The 18503-nt window shown below is 40.6% G+C and overlaps 1 protein-coding gene across 1 annotated transcript in view; it reads left to right on the forward strand.

The window, feature by feature from the left end:
* The first annotated feature begins 4846 nt into the window (after positions 1 to 4846).
* The window catches only part of LOC122560873 (tudor domain-containing protein 5-like), a 44172-nt gene continuing 30515 nt past the window's right edge, over positions 4847 to 18503 (forward strand). The window contains exons 1-5 of the mRNA XM_043712067.2: positions 4847 to 4866; positions 7514 to 7753; positions 10806 to 11201; positions 13584 to 13756; positions 15473 to 15556. Of these exons, the coding sequence (XP_043568002.2) occupies positions 7522 to 7753; positions 10806 to 11201; positions 13584 to 13756; positions 15473 to 15556 (885 nt within the window). The 5' untranslated portion in view covers positions 4847 to 4866; positions 7514 to 7521. The remainder of the gene's footprint in view (positions 4867 to 7513; positions 7754 to 10805; positions 11202 to 13583; positions 13757 to 15472; positions 15557 to 18503) is intronic.

Consider the following 18503-nt stretch of genomic DNA (forward strand, 5'->3'; position numbering starts at 1 on the left):
GCTACAATTGCTTTTCTTATATCAAACAAATGTAAATGCTTGCATAATGTTCATCATTTATGTCCATTCAGATACTGAAGCAATCCCTGTCCATATGCAACAAGACCTGTAAATATCCAGGTTAAGTGACGTCATATTTCCATAACACAAGTGCCAGATAATGACCATCTTCAACAAGACAGAATCTAATGGTTACTGTTTTTGAATTCCCTCCCACCCCATAACATCCTGGGAATTGCTGTTGATCAGATATTTAACTCATGCTATCACGTAAACACTTGAGGCTAGAAGAATTGGCCAAAGGCTAGAATTCCTGCAGTGAGTAACTCACCTCTCATTTCAAATGCCTGTTCATGGGACAGCTACCAGTGTGATTAAATACTCTCCACTTGCCTAGGTGGGTGTAGCTCCATCAACTCTCACCCTCTACCACTCTCCCTCTCTTGCCCTCCCCTCTCTCGCCCTCCTCTCTCTCACACTCCCCTCTCTCTTGCCCTCCCCTGTCTCTCGCCCTCATCTCTCTCACCCTCCCCTCTCTCTTGCCCTCCCCTCTCTCACTCTCCCCTCTCTCTCTCTCCGTCCACTCACTCCCCTCCCCTCTTTCACCCAACCCTTTCCCCCAGCCTATTCAGCCTCTCCCTGTAGCTCAGATCCTCCAGCCCTGGCAACATACTTGTAAATCTTTTCTGAACCCTTTCAAGTTTCACAACATCTTTCCAAAAGGATGGAGACCAGAATTGCACGCAATATTCCAACAGTGGCTGAACCAATGTCATATACAGCTGCAACATGCCCTCCCAAATCCTGTACTCAATATTCTGACCAATAAAGGAAAGCATACCAAACGCCTTCTTCACTATCCTATCTACCTGCGACTCCACTTTCAAGGAGTTATGAACCTGTACTCCAAGGTCTCTCTGTTCAGCAACACTCCCTAGGACCTTACTATTAAGGTGTATAAGTCCTGCTAAGATTTGCTTTCCCAAAATGCAGCACCTCGTATTTATCGGAATTAAACTCCATCTGCCACTTCTCAGCCCATTGGCCCATCTGGTCCAGATCCTGTTGTAATCTGAGGTAACCCTCTTCGCTGTCCACTACACCTCCAATTTTGGTGTCATCTACAAACTTACTAACTGTATCTCTTATGCTTGCATCAAAATCATTTATGTAAATGACATAAAGTAGAGGGCCCAGCACCGATCCTTGTGGCACTCCACTGGTGACAGACCTCCAGTCTGAAAAACAACCCTCCACCACCACCCTCTGTCTTCTACCTTTGAGCCAGTTATGTATCCAAATGACTAGTTCTCCCTGTATTCCATGAGATCTAACCTGCTAATCAGTCTCCCATGGGGAACCTTGTCGAACGCCATACTGAAGTCCATATAGATCACATTTACTGCTCTGCCCTCATCAATCTTCTTTGTTACTTCAAAAAACTCAAATCAAGTTTGTGAGACATGATTTCCCATGCACAAAGCCATGTTGACTATCCCGAATCAGTCCTTGCCTTTCCAAATCCTGTCCCTCAGGATTCCCTCCAACAACTTGCCCACCACCGAGGTCAGGCTCACCGGTCTATAGTTCCCTGACTTGTCTTTACCGCCCTTCTTAAACAGTGGCACCACATTTGCCAACCTCCAGTCTTCCGGCACCTCACCTGTGACTAGCGATGATACAAATATCTCAGCAAGAGGCCCAGCAATCACTTCTCTAGCTTCCCACAGAGTTCTCGAGTACATCTGATCAGGTCCTGGGGATTTATCCACCTTTACCGTATCAAGGCATCCAGTACTTCCTCCTCTGTAATCTGGACATTTTGCAAGATGTCACCATCTATTTCCCTACAGTCTTCCATATCCTTTTCCACAGTAAATACTGATGCAAAATATTCATTTAGTATCTCCCCCATTTTCTGTGGCTCCACACAAAGGCTGCCTTGCTGATCTTTGAGGGGCCCTATTCTCTCCCTAGTTATCCTTTTGTCCTTAATATATTTGTAAAAACCCTTTGGATTCTCCTTAATTCTATTTGCCAAAGCTATCTCATGTCACCGTTTTGCCCTCCTGATTGCCCTCTTAAGTATACTCCTACTTCCTTTATACTCTTCTAAGGATTCACTCGATCTATCCTGTCTGTACCTGACATACGCTACCTTCATTTTCCTAACCAAACTCTCAATTTCTTTAGTCATCCACCATTCCCTATAGCTACCAGCCTTCCCTTTCACCCTGACAGGAATATACTTTCTCTGGATTCTTGTTATCTCATTTCTGAAAGCTTCCCATTTTCCAGCTGTCCCTTTACCTGCGAATATCTGCCTCCAATCAGCATTTGAAAGTTCTTGCCTAATACTGTCAAAATTGGCCTTTCTCCAATTTAGAACTTCAACTTTTAGATCTGGTCTATCCTTTTCCATCACTATTTTAAATCTAATAGAATTATGGTCGTTGGCCCCAAAGTGCTCCCCCACTGACACCTCAGTCACCTGCCCTGCCTTATTTCCCAAGAAATAAGTCCCTGAGGGTGCTCTCTGATTCGACTATTGGTAGTGAGTTTCATCTGAGGTTCACTGTGATTCAAGCAAACAGTACATTCAAAACACTTTTTATGCTGTATTGCAAAGCAGCTGTCATCACAACTGAGCTAAACAATTCTCCAAAGAGCTAAGATTGGAAGCAGATACCAATAGTATCATCTGGCCAATAGCTGTGACAATTTGAATGAAAATAATGTGCTCAATCATGTCAAAGGCTTCAGATAGGTTGAGAAGAATGAGGAGTGATAATGCACTATTGTCACAGAGAATGCCCATTTGGGACTTTGATTATGTCCATGTTAGTGATGCAGCAGTAGCAGAACTTGACTGAAGGTGTTCATCATTCCTGATGAAGGGCTTATGCCTGTAACATCGATTCTTTTGCTTGATCCCCTGTGCTTTTCCAGCACTATACTCTTGACCGGGGAGGTGTTCAAATATTGTATTGTAGGTAAGAAAAGCAGAGATTTTGGTAAGGAAAGGAAAGATTGTGGATGGAGTTGTAGCAAATATAGGAAGGATGAGTTGAGTAAGAGATTGATAAATTTGAAAGGGAATATAATAGTGAAGAAGTTGAATGACTATATCAGTAAGTGTGGTAGGGAATAGAAGGTTAGTGGGAAGATGGGTCAAGATCAAGAGTTTAGTGCTTGTGACAAGAGGATGTTTGAGAAAGATGAGAGATGAAGAAAAATGAGAGTCTCAGAGTATGGTAAAATCAAAGAAGGGATGTTGCAGAGGGAGCTGAACAGATAGTCATATCTTAATTGCAGAAATCCATGAGCTTCTTGCTGCTATTTGGAGCAAGGCAGAGGATAAAATGACACAGCAGGAAATGAAGGTGAAAATGTGGGTATAATTTTACATTTTTTTAATTATTCTGTAGTGAGACTGGGATCTGATTTTATGTGGTCCAGCCAAATCTGGTGATGAATGACTCAATCTGCTGTGCACCATGAAGTATTTGTACATAAAGAAGCAAAGACATGCGCTGTCGTAGGAAAAACCTTTGGATTCAGAGGGAGTAAGAGTTTTACTGGGGATAAGGACACCAAAATGAAGGTGAGGGTGTGTTTGAAGTAAATTGGTAGCTCCAGAAACATTGTGGTGAACAGGAGAAAAGATGAAATATTTGGGACAAAAACCAAAAGAACTGCAGGTTTTATAAATCAGACAAAAATAGAAGTACCTGAAAAAGTTCAGGTCTGGCAGCATCTGTGAAGAGAAGTCAGAGTTAACGTTCCAGATCTAGTGACCCTTCCTCAGAACTGAACTCGGAATGTTATCTCTGATCTCTCTCCACATATGCTGCCAGACCTGCTGAGCCTTTTCAATAATTTCTATTTTTGTCTGAGATATTTGGAGGTTGTCTATGTCTTGAGGATAGGTTTTTGAGACTGAGCTGGACACAGTCCAGATAAAACTGAAGTATGAATAGTGAGAAATTAAAATTGAAGGACAGCAAAACTTGCTAATAACATTTGAATTCTCAATCATGTCATAGAATACTATGTGTGAATAAATATTGATGGAGTTAGTGCATCCATATTGAAGCTTAAATGCTGCCTGCCATGAATCTTTCCATCTTGTCTCTTGTAGGGAGTAAAAACTTTGAGCTATGATGTGCCTACAAGTAGCATGGATGGACATAGTTGAACTAGCACTTACCTTCATGACCAGCAGTATTAAATCAGCCATACTGACCCATTACTCAAAGGAGAACTCTAACTCCAGAAGCAAAAACCAGTATAACTTGTGAATGATGTGTCCTGGTCTGACACCCCTTGTATTTCTCAAAATGGTACTCCAGCACGACTAGTGCATTTACTTCCATGTGGGACTGCTTTGATCTACTGGTAAACCCCACAAGTCCTCCTTTGTCACATTTGCCATTATGTTAGAGTACAAAATAACTCATCTTTTAGTTGGGGGAATGGGGAGGCTGAGCTCTTTAAAATACAATACTCCAGAAAAATTAATCCTGTAGATTATTACAGAATGTTGGTGCCATCTCCTAGGCTTGCTCCAGTTAACACTCAGTAAAACATTGTGTTCCAGCTCCTGTGCATTTATTTATCAAATGTTGTCTGTGAACATGGGGAAACTGGGGAGAGTCCACTTGGAGATGACAATCATATTAAATCCACCCACTGTGACGCTCTGGGTCTTCAGGGTGCTTTGTGAAAGGGTGTGGTCAGCGGAACGTGTGTTCGGGGATGCGGGGGGAAGGATATTGTGGCCGGGGTCCCTGCGAGGCCGGGGGGGGTTATCATCCCTATTGAAACCCTACAACAAACTGCTCAATAATCCGGGAGCCTCAGATGGTGAGTTGTTGGAGCCTCTCCATCGTCCACAATTAATTAACAAATAAATAAGTTAGTAAGCACAGGGGCTGAAGTACGGAGTTGTGGCGAGGACCCCTTATAGTGCCCCTTCCTCTGAGCCAGGAGGCCCCGGCTCCAAGTCCCGCCTGCGCCCGAGGGCTGTGTAATAGCATCTCCGATTTAAATCGATTTACAGGGTAATGGATTAAGAGGCACTGATATGTTCCATCAGCCATGATCCCATTAACGGCAGGACAGGCTTGATGGGCTGAATGGCCTACTGTTCTTATTTATTTATTATTTAACGGAGCAGGCCTAGGAGTGAGCTGCTGGGATCAACACTCTCCAACATTGCTATGCCTCCATTTGGACTCATTTTCTTTAGGTTTTATTTTTATTGAGTCCAGCTAACATTAGTTTTTTTTTGTTTGTCTTGTGCATGCTTTAACTAGTTAAAATAAATTTCTTTCTGACCTGTGTATTTCCAGTGGTTTGTTTTTATTTAACCTTTACTCCCCTTTTCTTGACTCCCACACTGGCTGATATGCTCAAGGTTCACTTTCTTCATTGGTTACTTCCATCTTCCTATCTCCCCCTCACCCTGCCCCCCACCTCAGGTTTGTCATTATCATCTCCTCTTCATATATTCTTCATTCTTTTCATCCTTCTAAATTAATACCCAGCTTTCCTGTAGCTCCCTATTGGAACCTCTCCAATCAGGTTGTTACAGTAATGAAACTGTGCTTTTCAAAGTTGTGAATGATGCATCCTGTATGACTGTGACGAGAGTAAATATCCCTTGTGTCCCTCTCAAGCCACCTGCTGCCTTCGATGCAGTTGACCATAATATCTATCTTTGAAGCTGAACCAAACAATTTGCAGCTTTGTGTGTCAGTTTTGCCCCCAACCTGGACACCTGCCTTGGCACTCACTAAGAAACCGTTTTTTATTTCTATTACAATTTTGCAACTGCCTTACTTCATCCGCTGCTGAAGCCCTCATTCATGCATAGCTCCTTCAATTCTGACATTTTGGACATCTGATTTTCATCCATCTGTCATTGGCTGCCTTGTGTCCAGCTGCCAAAGCCCTGAAGTCTGAAATTCTCCCTTTTACGGTGTCCTTTAAAGCCTAGCTCTTTAACCAAACTGTTGGTCAATTACCCAATATCTCTATAGGTAATAGTGATAAATTTTGCTCTTTCAAAGCACTTTGAATTTTTTTAAACTATGTTAGAAGTACTATATATGCAAGGTTTTATTTTTATAAACCTAGCTTGCAGTTCTCTTGTTCTTCCTTGGTCTGTGTATCACTCTATCACTTCTTTAGCCAGTTTAATACTCTTGCCTTGAACAACCTTTTTGCTATCCTGTGGAGTTGAGTTAAAGATGTCGTGAAAGGCATTGTGTATCCTTAATGATTTGCAACCGATGTTACATTGTTCTAGTCGTAACCAAATAACTCTGAAAGGGACCACAGCAGGGAGGGGATCAAATGTACTCAGACATTTGTTAAGAGTGAATTTTAAATTAAAATGAAGGAAACTTTAATGAAAACCGATTCCCACCTTTGGCTGAGTTGCCAGTAATTTTGAACTTACGCTGACTCCTTGATTATCAATCACAATTAATTACACCAAAGAAAGCTTTTTTTGAAGAAATCATTGATGGGTTTTTATTTGTGATTTTAACTTTAAATAGCAATGAGTTGGAAGTGCTAATGAAACTTGAAATGTAATGAAAATGAAAAGTACCCAAATTAAGCATCAGAAATTCTCAGTTAATGACCAGCTTTACTGATCATTAAGTACATTAGACTGGGATATATTTACTGCTGCCTGATCTCTTAGAGTGTCACTAGTTAAAGACAGAGGTAGATTTGAGGGACAGAATCTGAAGTGGCAGAAAAATCTGCCAAAATAAATCAGATATAGGTAGAGGAAATAACTGACTGCAATTCAGATGTCTCCTGATGGGTAGAAATTAGTTTTGACCCTCTTCTTTAATTTCAGCGACAAGCATGAATAATTTAAGATTATTTAACCCCTATCTATGTTATCTATTTCCTTTCCCTTTATTTTGTTAGTAATATTTTTTCCAGTATGTAAATCATGTAATCTACTCAGACACAAATAACTGCTCTTATCTTTTGTCATTCTATCAAATTCTAATTTTAGTTAACTTTTCATTTTGTTGGATAAATGTTCTTTTATATAATTTTAAAATTGTCATTCTCAATGTTATTAATTCTACCTTACTATTTTATGTAGCAGTGTTTTAGGTGATCTTTACATTCTTGTGGGAAGAATAGGGGTTTGGAAGAGTTCGGGAGCTCCTTCTGTCACAAAAGAATGTACTGAAGTTTTGAGGTTAAGTCATTCTGCCAGATATTACAAAATATTAAACAGTTCTGGGGTTTTTTTTGCATTTTAAAGGATACACCATTTCTTCCAATTCAAGTTTGTGTATTCAATATCTGAGCAAACAGATCAAAAACACATTTTACAAACCATTGACAGATTTTAATCCTGACTTTGCCCAGGATATTTTCTTCTAAATAGCCATTTTAAATCTGCAAGTATTTTGACTAAAAGGAAGAAGGAGGCTCTTTTTGTGTACATTTAAATTTTTTTTTTATATTGCTGAAGCATCCAGCATGTCAGATCAGGAGAAGTTGCTCGAGGTTTTAAAAAAGGAGCTGCTGTCTCTGCTGATTTCTGCCAAAACTGGTCTGACTCCTGAGGAACTAGAAAGAGATTACCAGAGCATGATGGGGAAGCGGCTGCCTCTGTGTGCGTTAGGTTACAGGTCTGTTTTGGAGCTTGCCTCCAACATACCAGATACCATCAAAATTCACACACTTGGAGATGGCAACATCCTTCTAAAAGGTAAACTGGAATGTTTTGTTTGATATTTATAAAAACAAAATTCCTTGCACGGTTGATTTTAGGAAGCTGTTTTGTTGTTTCACTACACCCAAAAACCTGTGCAGTAATGTTTTGTGCATCATCGCTGACTGAATAATTGGACTGGAAATTGTTCTCTTTTTTTCTTATCAATGTTGTTCTATAGCGAGATGACATAGAGTCATCAACTCGTACAGCACAGAAGCAGACCCATCAGTACAACCTGTCCGCACCGACTGGACATCCCAATCTGACCTCGTCCCATTTGCCAGCATTTGGCCCATATCCCTCTAAACCCTCCCTATTCGTGTATCCATCCAGATGCCTTTTAAATGTTGTATCCACCCATTCCACTTTCTCTGGCAGCTCGTTCCACCCATGCAATACCTTGTTTTTAAAAAAGTTACCTATCAGTTTGCCTCCTTTTCTGTGAAGGAGGCATCTAGCCTGCTTGTGATAATTTCGCCTGAACTTACATTGGAAATTGAAAATTCATTGTGGAAGTTGCAAGAGTTTATACATGTTGCACTTTAATATCACAGATTTTCAAATACTATGGCCCATGTGTCCTCAGCATAGGCTTCCTCTTAGCTTTCATTTATATATGTAACCATAGAAACGTAGAAGATAGTAGCAGGAATAGGCCATTCGACCCCTCAAGCTAGCTCCACCACTCAATATGATTATGGCTGACACGAGCTCAGTACTCTAATCCCCCCCCCCCCCCCAATCTCCCTTGATCCCTTTAATCACAGAAGTTATATCTACCTCCTTCTTGAAAGCACAATGTTTTGACTTAGCCACTTTCTGTAGTAGTGAGTGATGAAAGGTTTGTGATAATATATCATTTTATAGTTTTAGATTTCAAGCTCGTGGCATGTGAGGGTTTTGTCAAGGATTTTTTTTTAAAAATCAAATTTAGAGTTGTGACCTATTCCAGTGTGTTTCAGAGAGGAGGTTTGCCGGTTTTTCAAAGATTAAGTTTATATGTGGAATTAATGCCAGAGAGTAAAACTTGAAATACAGTGGCTTTCTTTTGATTTGAGATAATCCAGGATTGATATTTAGTTTGGGAATCCTCAAAAAGGTGAAACGTTTGGGGCAGTTTTTGAGGAGACCTGGCACTTGGTCAGCAACAAATATAGTTTCTCTTATACAGGGGTATTGGACAGTGCGGGAAAAGCTCAGTTACCCTCATGTAAAAGTTTAGCTTGTGAGACTTCCAGACTGCAATGTTTGGATCGAAATTGGCAGGTTATTAAAAGACTGAGAATGTCTTAATTTTTCACATTTTGAGAGTATTAATGTTAGAAGACTTTGCAATTTTATCGTGCAGAACAAGGCGAAGCAGTTAAGTTAAACTTTAAGATTTGTTGTTAGAAAGTTGCTTTATTTAGATTTTGTCCCACTGTAAAGTGATTGTAATAGTTTGTTTTGATTTATTTTAATTTTATGTAATGAACTTCAGTTTTATTGTTTAAATATCTGCAGCCTTGTATCCCTATGTTTCAGTTAAATACCACCACGTTAAACTAGAGGGAAAACAAAAATGATTTGTCAAGCCACAGTCATACTGGGATCTGACTGACCCAGTAGAAAGTCAGCTGGGATCTTAACAATGTCTGAAGAATTTTCAAAGATTGGACTTTCAAAGTGGTGAAGGAATGGGACATAGTCCAGTCAGGTTTGAATTTGAAATGGATTGGAAACATACTTTTATGGTCAATGAATAATGTGTTGATGATGCTGAGAAGTATGTTTTTCTTCAGAATATTGACTTGTCAAAATGTGGTAAGAAGTTGCTACAATCGTTTAAATGGGATGTTTCTGAAATCATATGTTTCTGATCAAGGACATTTCCAGCCACCGGGAGTATATTGCTAATTCATTGTGATTATTATGAGCTTTGGCTGGTAAAATCTCCTAGAGGAGAAAGTGAGGACTGCAGATGCTGGAGATCAGAGCTGAAAATGTGTTGCTGGAAAAACGCAGCAGGTCAGGCAGCATCCAAGGAGCAGGAGAATCGACGTTTCGGGAATTCCTGAAGAAGGGCTTATGCCCAAAACATCGATTCTCCTGTTCCCTGGATGCTGCCTGACCTGCTGCGCTTTTCCAGCAACACATTTTCAAAATCTCCTAGAACTTGCTTGAATGCCATCAGAAGATGGAAAAGAATTTCCAATGCTTTTATTCTTTTCCCTTTTTATCTCTCTTGGGAGGTAGCACTGGTAAGTGGCTAGTTTCTGTTGGCATTGTAGTAAAGGAGCTTCGTTGTTTCCTTCTTGTCACGTTTTTAATGTGTTTACCTGGAAGCTAAGAAGCCACACAGTATTTGGAACTGAAAATCGCTTTGTACATTTAGAGTTGTTCATAGATAAATTTATAGAGTTGGTCTGTTTTGATAGATTTATTAAATACTAATAATATTTTCCTGTAGAACTCATCACAATTTCCTGAAACCAAATTTGTAGATGGCATCGGATTATATCATTTGGTGTGAGAAGTTAATATATTGTGTGGATGTGATCTGACAATGATCACGATTTTTTGGTTTCATAGTTGTATAGAGGATGAATTAATGGCGTTTAGAAGGATGGGGGGGGGGGAATATAAATGAAACTTACATATTACTGAATGGCCTGGAAAAAGTAGATGTTGTGAAGATGTTTCCATTGGTAGGAGAGACTAGTACCTAAGGGCACAGCCTTAGAATAAAGGGAACACCTTTTAGAATGGAGATAAGGAAACATTTCTTCAGCCAGAGAGAGGTGAATCTATGAAATTCACTGCCACAGAAGGCTTGTAGAGGCCAGGTCATTGAGTGTATTTAAGATGGAGGTTCTTGAGTATTAAGGGGATCAAGGGTTATTGGGAGAAAGTTGGAGAATGAGGGTTGAGAAACTTATCAGCTATGATTGAATGAATGGCAGAGCAGTTCAACGAACTGAATGGCCTAATTTCTGCTCCTTTGTCTTATGGTGTTAAAATACTGGGAGCATTTGGTTACTCTGCTTTTGAATACCTTTTTTTTCAGGGGTTGGAAATGAAACCACAAAAGGAATTGAAGAACTGGTGGCAAAAGCAAAAGTTTCCACAAAGACCAAACGTAACTTGAGAAAATCTAGGTATGAACTCGTGCAAAAGCAGGTTTTTCTGCCCAGACGGTATAACACCAAGCCAATTCTGCCAGCATTAGTGAAGTGTGAACTCAGAGAGCTGGTGGCATCCTTTCCTGATGGTGTTCTGCTCTCCGATTTTGACAAGTCATTTATGAAAAGGTATGGGCGGCCTTTTCAGTACACAAGGTATGGCTTTTACTCCTTGCAGGAAGTTCTCAAAGCAGCTGCAGATGACATTGAGATCCAGCAGACACGCCGGGGTTCCCTGCTGTTGGCAAGAAACAAAAATAGAGCAAGTCCACTGAAGCAAGGTAAATTTTTGATTTGGAAACTGCTTTATACTTGTTACCTTTTTATATCTGGTTTGTTTTATTTTTAGCCAAAGTGTTCCAATTAACAATCTATTAGTCCCCCCTTTCAAAGGTTCATCCATTCAGGCATATTCATAAATGTTGGTGCTAATCCTTAACTGACCATAAGAGAAAAGAGCAAAATGATGCCATTCAGCTAGTAAACTCCTGGTAACTCCTGATCTGGTAAACTCCTCAACTCCACTTTCCTGCCTTTTCTCCAAAGATCTTGCTGATTCAAAGTCTATCTATCTCACTTCGAATAGACTTAAAAACCTCTTTTTTTTTAAAATCCCCAGATTCACTACCCTCTCAGAATAAAATTCCTCCCTATCTCTATAGTCCAAAAATGTGCATGTTAGGTGAATTGGCCATGCTAAATTGCCTGTAGTGTTAGGTGAAGGGGTAAATGTCGGGGAATGGGTCTGGGTGGGTTGCGCTTCAGCAGGTCGGTGTGGACTTATTGGGCTGAAGGGCCTGTTTCCACACTGTCAGTAATCTAATTAATGAACTACCCTTTACTCTGAGACTGTGCCCTCTGGTCGTAGACCCTTCCACAAGGGGAAACAACCTTATCACAGCTTCCCTGTCAAACTCTGTTTGCATCTTAAATGTTTCAATCTAGGGTTTAGGTTTGCTCGCTGAGCTGTAGGTTTGATATCCAGATGTTTCATTACTTGGCTAGGTAACATAGTGGCAACCTCCAAGTGAAGCGAAGTTGTTGTCTCCTGCTTTCTATTTATGTGTTTGTCCTGGATGGGGTTCCTAAGGGTTTGTGGTGATGTCATTTCCTGTTTGTTTTCTGAGGGGTTGATAGATGGTATTTAGATCTATGTGTTTGTTTATGGCGTTTGTGACATCCAGGATTCATAGCAGAAGCGGTAATGCAAAGACTAGAACAAACAGCCCTGCAAACCATCAAACCAAAAATCTGGGTCCGCTACGTAGATGACACGTTTGTCATTGCAAAATGAAACAAGATAGAAGAGACATTTAACATCATCAACAACACCCTCACAGTCATAAAGTTCATCAAGGAGGAAGAAACCGACAACAAATTCGCATTCCTGGACGTCACAGTTGAAAGAAAGGACAACGGAGAACTACAAACCTGCGTATACAGAAAACCGACAAACACTGACCAAATACTTAACTACACCAGCAACCATCCCAACACACACAAACGAAGCTGTATCAGAACACTATTCCAACGAGCCACCACACACTGCAGCACAGATGAACTTTGGAAAACAGAGGAGAACCACCTATACAACGTATTCAAGAAGAACAGATACTTAAAAAATACAGTCCGCAGATTTCTCAAGAACAAACCACGACAAGCAAATCAAACACAGCCAGAAACCCTAACCACCTTACCATATATCAAAGAAGTTTCAGAAATGACAGCCAACTACTAAGGCCCCTCGGAATCCTAGTAGCACACAAACCCACCAACACTCTCAAACAAAAACTAACAAACTTAAAAGACCCAGTACAACCCATGGACAAAACCAACGTCATCTACAAAATTCCATGCAAGGACTGCCACAAACACTACGTAGGACAAACAGGAAGAAAGTCAGCCACCAGGATACACGAATACCAGCTAGCCACAAAAAGACACGACCCTCTCTCCCTCGTAGCCCTACACACGGATGAAAAAAACCACCAATTCGACTGGGACAACGCATCTATCCTGGGACAGGCTAAGCAAAGACATGCCAGAGAATTCCTAGAGGCCTGGCACTCCAACCACAGCGCCATAAACAAACACACAGATCTAGATACCATCTATCAATGCCTCAGAAAATGAACAGAAAATGTCATCACCACAAACCCCTTAGGAACCCCATCCAGGACAAACCTATAAATAGAAAGCAGGAGACAACAGCTTCACTTCACTTGGAGGTCGCCACTGATGATGTTACCTAGCTAGGTAATGAAACGTCTGGATATCAAACCTACAGCTCAGTGAGCAAACCTACACCCTAAGCCTCGACCTGAGCTACAAACCTTCACAAACCTTGCATGTTCAATCTGTTTTTCTCTCATTCTTCTAAACTTCAATGAGTGCAGGTCCAACCTAGTCAACCTCAAGAAAATTCTTCCATACCTAGCATCAAGCTAAGTTTTCGTCAATTGTACTTGATGCTACTTGGAAACCATGTTATTTCTCATTGTTCAGCTAATTGAAATTAAGCATACTGTCAAAGAATCATAAAGTAGCCAGTAATAATCCAATAGTTGAGAGAGGCTCCAGATGTTAAGACTTGGAGAGGAGAGAACTTTATTCAGATTGCTCATGCAAATTTACACATCTAATTATATTTTATGCTGGTTTAGGTAAATGGCTAAACCAGTCTGTTCAGAGCAATCCAGCCCAAACACATGTGAAAACGGTGCTACCAAGCCTGACTAAACCATCCACAGACAATGAGATTGCATCAGCTTTGAAGACAGAGGATTTACCAGGTCCAGCTCTAGCTCCTGAGTACTTCGATGGAGGTTTGAAAAAGGTTTGCATTTACTTGGTTATCATAAAACTATGAGGTAGCATCATTTCTAGTTTAAGTCAGACCGCAGAGGGAGGCAGTTTCTAAATGATTGATTGTTTGTCCATCGATTTGGAGGATAGTTTTCCCGCTGTGAAATTGTCATTATTAATAAGTGAAAGTGAGATGGCCTAAATTAAATGTTTTGAATGTAATAGTTTTGTTTTAACTGTTGTAAAATTGCACCTCACTTGCTCATCCTGATGTGTGTTAATGTTTTACTAAGTTAAAAATACTTCATTAAATACAAGTTGCTGATCTTATTGTGTTCCCTTTCTGGAGCATTGCAAAATGTTTTTCCCTCCATTATGGTTGGTTTTCATTTTCATTTATATTATCTGTTTCTTCCCATGAACTGCATGTTTGTCTCTTACTGCTACTTCTCAGATTGATTTCTTTCTGAGATATCTTTACTTCCAATCATCTATCCATCTCTCTTGCATATCTGCAATACAGCTTTCTTTTGTATCTTTTGATTTCCTTCATTTTGATCTTTGCAGTTTGGTGCATCTTACCATCTGATCTTTGATTTTTGTTTGTTGCCTCTCTTTGGGCAAGATATTTACCTTCAGGATCAATCTGTCTGGAACTCTGTGTCTGAGATGATGCAATACTCTATCTTTGCAATTGGATATCCCAGTTGACTACTGATTTTCCTTTTTACTTTATATCTTCCTCTCATCAAACTCTTCTCCCACAGTTTGGTCTCATGTTTGGCTTCCAGAAAGATGACAAATGTAATTTTAATAATAATTGTGTTCCCAGCACAGTGGCACCATTAAAGATGACCGCGTGTGCATAGAATTGCCATTATGACCCTGTGTGTGAGTGATGATACTCTAGCTCACATTTGATTAGTAATTTCAGAAAGTTCCTGCCTATCTGACCTGCTTTTATTTTGCTCTGCTGTGTCTGCTTTCCAACTGAGTGTGGGCTCTGAAATTTGAAGCCAGTGAACTGAATATTGTGGGTTAATTGTGATACTTATTAAAATAGGTTTTCATATTGATAAAGCACCACATAGGCATTTTCAACATAGTTGAAGTGGATTGTTGTGACCTATGCTGCACTTTTTAATATTAGATGTTCTCCCAAATCTGTTTTATATTAATGGAGATGTGATCGACTAACTTGTCCACAAGTATTTGCCAACATCATACAGATATAGGCAGAAGCAATTTAGGCGCAAAGGATCACATGCGGAATTGCTTCAACTTTTGTCGTTATCATGAGAACATAGAATCTTGAATACTGGATTACAGCGTACCTTCAGACTTTTTCTTGAGATTCTTTTAAAAAAAAAACTTAATGAAAAACGATTTCGCGAGCATTTTAAAGAAATTCTAATGACCACGTGTTTGATTTATTCCCATCCCGTATTGAATTATGTAACCGGTTCCTTCAGCTAAACTATGTTGAAGAAATTTACAAGGCTTTGTAATCTTCACAAAATCGGAGCAGGTGAACAGTTTAGTTACTTTTGATACAAATAGGCTGATCAACCGTGAATGAGACATCATGGCTGCCTGTCAATAACTTGCTGATTGATATCATGGCCTAGGTGGGACAAGGCAGGTGGGTAGGCTGCAGACTATTAGCTGTTGTGTTCACTGGCTTCACCTCTTATTTTTGATGCGTTGAAATGATGTGTTGTCAGCGTGTCCTTTTTTGATGTTCAAGCTTGTAGAAGACCTGAGGACCGTACTTGTAGATAAAGGAGTTGAAGGCATCATTGATTCACGAGTGAAGGAAAAAATTCGATTTGTAAGTAGAAATTGAATATCTCAATGTAACCTTTTTTTCAAGGGAACTTAAGCAGGTGTTTGTTTTTGTGTTGGACCATGTGGTCAGCCTGAAACTGAATATCCTGCCAATAGCTAAAAGAGGGTAATTGATTCTGAAATTATAACAATGATGAACCAACTTCCTCCTGTTTTTCCGTTTGTGACATGAAAGTCAAGGTGCATCACAATGTAAAAAGAAAGTTGTGTTTTGTTAAGTAGGGACTCATTCAAAGTTACACCTGCCTTTATGTTAAACGTTGAGTCAATATAAAACCTAATGTAACAAACTAAAGATAAGTTTGCAGCTCTAAAATTGCTTCTCACAGTGCCCACTCAACAGGTAAAATTCGGCTAGTTTTCATTTCCTGCTTGAGAGAAAGGGAGATTTGTTTGGAAGTACACTAGAGTGATATTTTGCAAAATCAAATTTTTATTATTAAGATGGAGCTCAATTTAGAAAACTGTGAAGGGTTGCATTTTGGTAGGGCAAACCAGGCCTTGAGGTGCATCTAGCAAATGGAGAGACCTGGGCTGTGTCTGGCAAATGAAGAGACCTGGGGTGCAGGTATATAGTTCTTTTGAAAGTGGAGTCACAGGTAGACAGGGTGGTGAAGAAGGCATTTTGGTACAGTTGTCTTCATTAGTCAGAACATTGAATATAGGAGTTGGGATGTCATGTTGCAGCTTTACAGGATATTACAGGGTCATAGAGATGTACTGCATGGAAACAGACCCTTCGGTCCAACCCGTCCATGCCAACCAGATATCCTAACCCAATCTAGTCCCACCTGCCAGCACCCAGCCCATATCCCTCCAAACCCTTCCTATTCATACACCCAGACCACTTCTAGAATACTGCATATAATTCAGGTTGCTCTTCTGAAGGAACGATGTTGTTAAACTTGAAAAGGTTCAGAAAAAATGTACCAAGATATTGCTGGGATTGGAGGGTTTGAGCTATAGGGAAGGGCTGAATAGGCTGGGGCTTTTTTACCTTGAGTGTCGAAGGCTGAGGGGTGACCTTTTTAGAGGTTTATAAAATCATGTGGGGCACAGATAGGGTGAATAGCCAAAGTCTTTTTTCCCTCGGGTGGGGCAGTCCAAATCTTAGAGGGCGTAGGTTTAAGATGAGAGGAGTAGGATTTCAAAAAGGACCTGAGGGGAACTGTTTCATACAGAGGGTGGTATGTGTATGGAACAAGCTGCCAGAGGAAGTTGGTAAAGGTGTGTACAATGACAACATTTTTTTAAAGGCATTTGGATGGGTATATGAGGAGGAAGGTTCAGAGGGATATGGGCCAAATGCTGGTAAGTGGGTAGTCGATCAGGTTGGGATATCTGGTTGGCAGGGATGAGTTGGACTTAAGGGTCTGTCTTTGTGCAGTATGACTCTGAAGAGAAATGTTCTTTTCCATTTTCTACCCTCCTCTTGGTGCTGCAGTTATTGACTTTCTGGTTCATGACCATATTATTTAGTTTTTTCCCCTTCCATTTTCAAGAAGCAACCATTTTGTTTCTTGAGAAAGATTGGGTTTAAGGTCCCTAGTTGAGCAACTTTTATTGTTTTGTAAGGAAACTCACTATGTACTTGAGAAGTAGCAAGGTGACATTCGGGCCACCAAAACCAAACTCTCAAACTTTATCAATAGATAACATATGTGGAAAGGCATCTTGTTCAAAGCAACCAAGCTCTGGGAAGGATAGTAGTTGGTACACAAAGGTTAGAAACTTCCTATTAACTTAGAGCAGCCACATTCAAAGAACAAAGAAAATTTACAGCCCAGAAATAGGCCCTTCAGCACTCCAAGCCTGAGCCGATCCAAATCCACTATCTAAACCTAATTCCTAAGCATCTGTATCCCTCATAGAACATAGAAAAGTACAGCACAGAATAGGCTCTTCAACCCACGATGTTGTGCCATGGATTATTCCTAATCTAAAACAAAATAACCTGACCTACACACCCCTCAATTCACTGCTGTCCATGTGCATGTCACTTAAATGTCACTAATGACTCTGCTTCCACCACCACCGCTGACAACGGCATTCCATGCATTCACAACTCTCTGCGTAAAGAACCCATCTCTGATGTCTCCTCTATACCTTCCTCCTAATATCTTAAAATGATGACCCCTCATGCCAGTCAATCCTGCCCTGGGGAAAAATCTGTGGCTATTGACTGTATCCAAGCTTCTCATTACCTTGTATACCTCGATCAGGTCACCTCTCTTCCTCCTTCTCTCCAGAGAAAAAAGTCCAAGCTTAGTCAACCTCTCTTTGGAAGACAAGCCATCCAGTGCAGGCAGCATCCTGGTAAACCTTCTTTACACCCTCTCCAAGGCCTCTGTATCTTTCCTATGGTAGGGCAACCAGAACTGGACACAATATTCCAAGTGTGGTCTCACCGGGATCTTGTGGAGCTGGAGCAAAACCTCACGGCTCTTAAACTCAATCCCCCTGTTAATGAAAGCCAAAACACCATACGCTTTCTTAACAACCCTATCCACTTGGGTGGCAACTTTGAGGGATCCATGCACTTGAACACCAAGATCCCTCTGTTTCTCCACACTGCCAAGAATCCTGTCTTTAATCCTATATTCAGCATTCGAGTTCGACCTTCCAAAATGTATCAATTCGCATTTATCCAGATTTAATTCCGTCTGCCATTTCTCAGCCCAGCTCTGCATCCTGTCTATGTCACGCTGCAGCCTGCAGTAGCCCTCTGTACTATCACCAACACCTCCAACCTTTGTGTCATTGGCAAATTTACTAACCCACCCCTCAACCACCTCATATAAAAACAACAAACAGCAGAGGCCCAAGAACAGAGTCCTGCGGGACACCACTCAATACTGACCTCCAGGCAGAATACTTTCCATCTACAACCACACTGTCCCCTCTGTCAGCCAACTAATTCTGAATCCAGA

This window comes from Chiloscyllium plagiosum, unplaced genomic scaffold (assembly GCF_037043375.1).
Source record: "Chiloscyllium plagiosum isolate Xiang-an unplaced genomic scaffold, Cpla_swu_hap1 HiC_scaffold_20, whole genome shotgun sequence".
Taxonomy (NCBI): Eukaryota; Metazoa; Chordata; class Chondrichthyes; order Orectolobiformes; family Hemiscylliidae; genus Chiloscyllium; species Chiloscyllium plagiosum.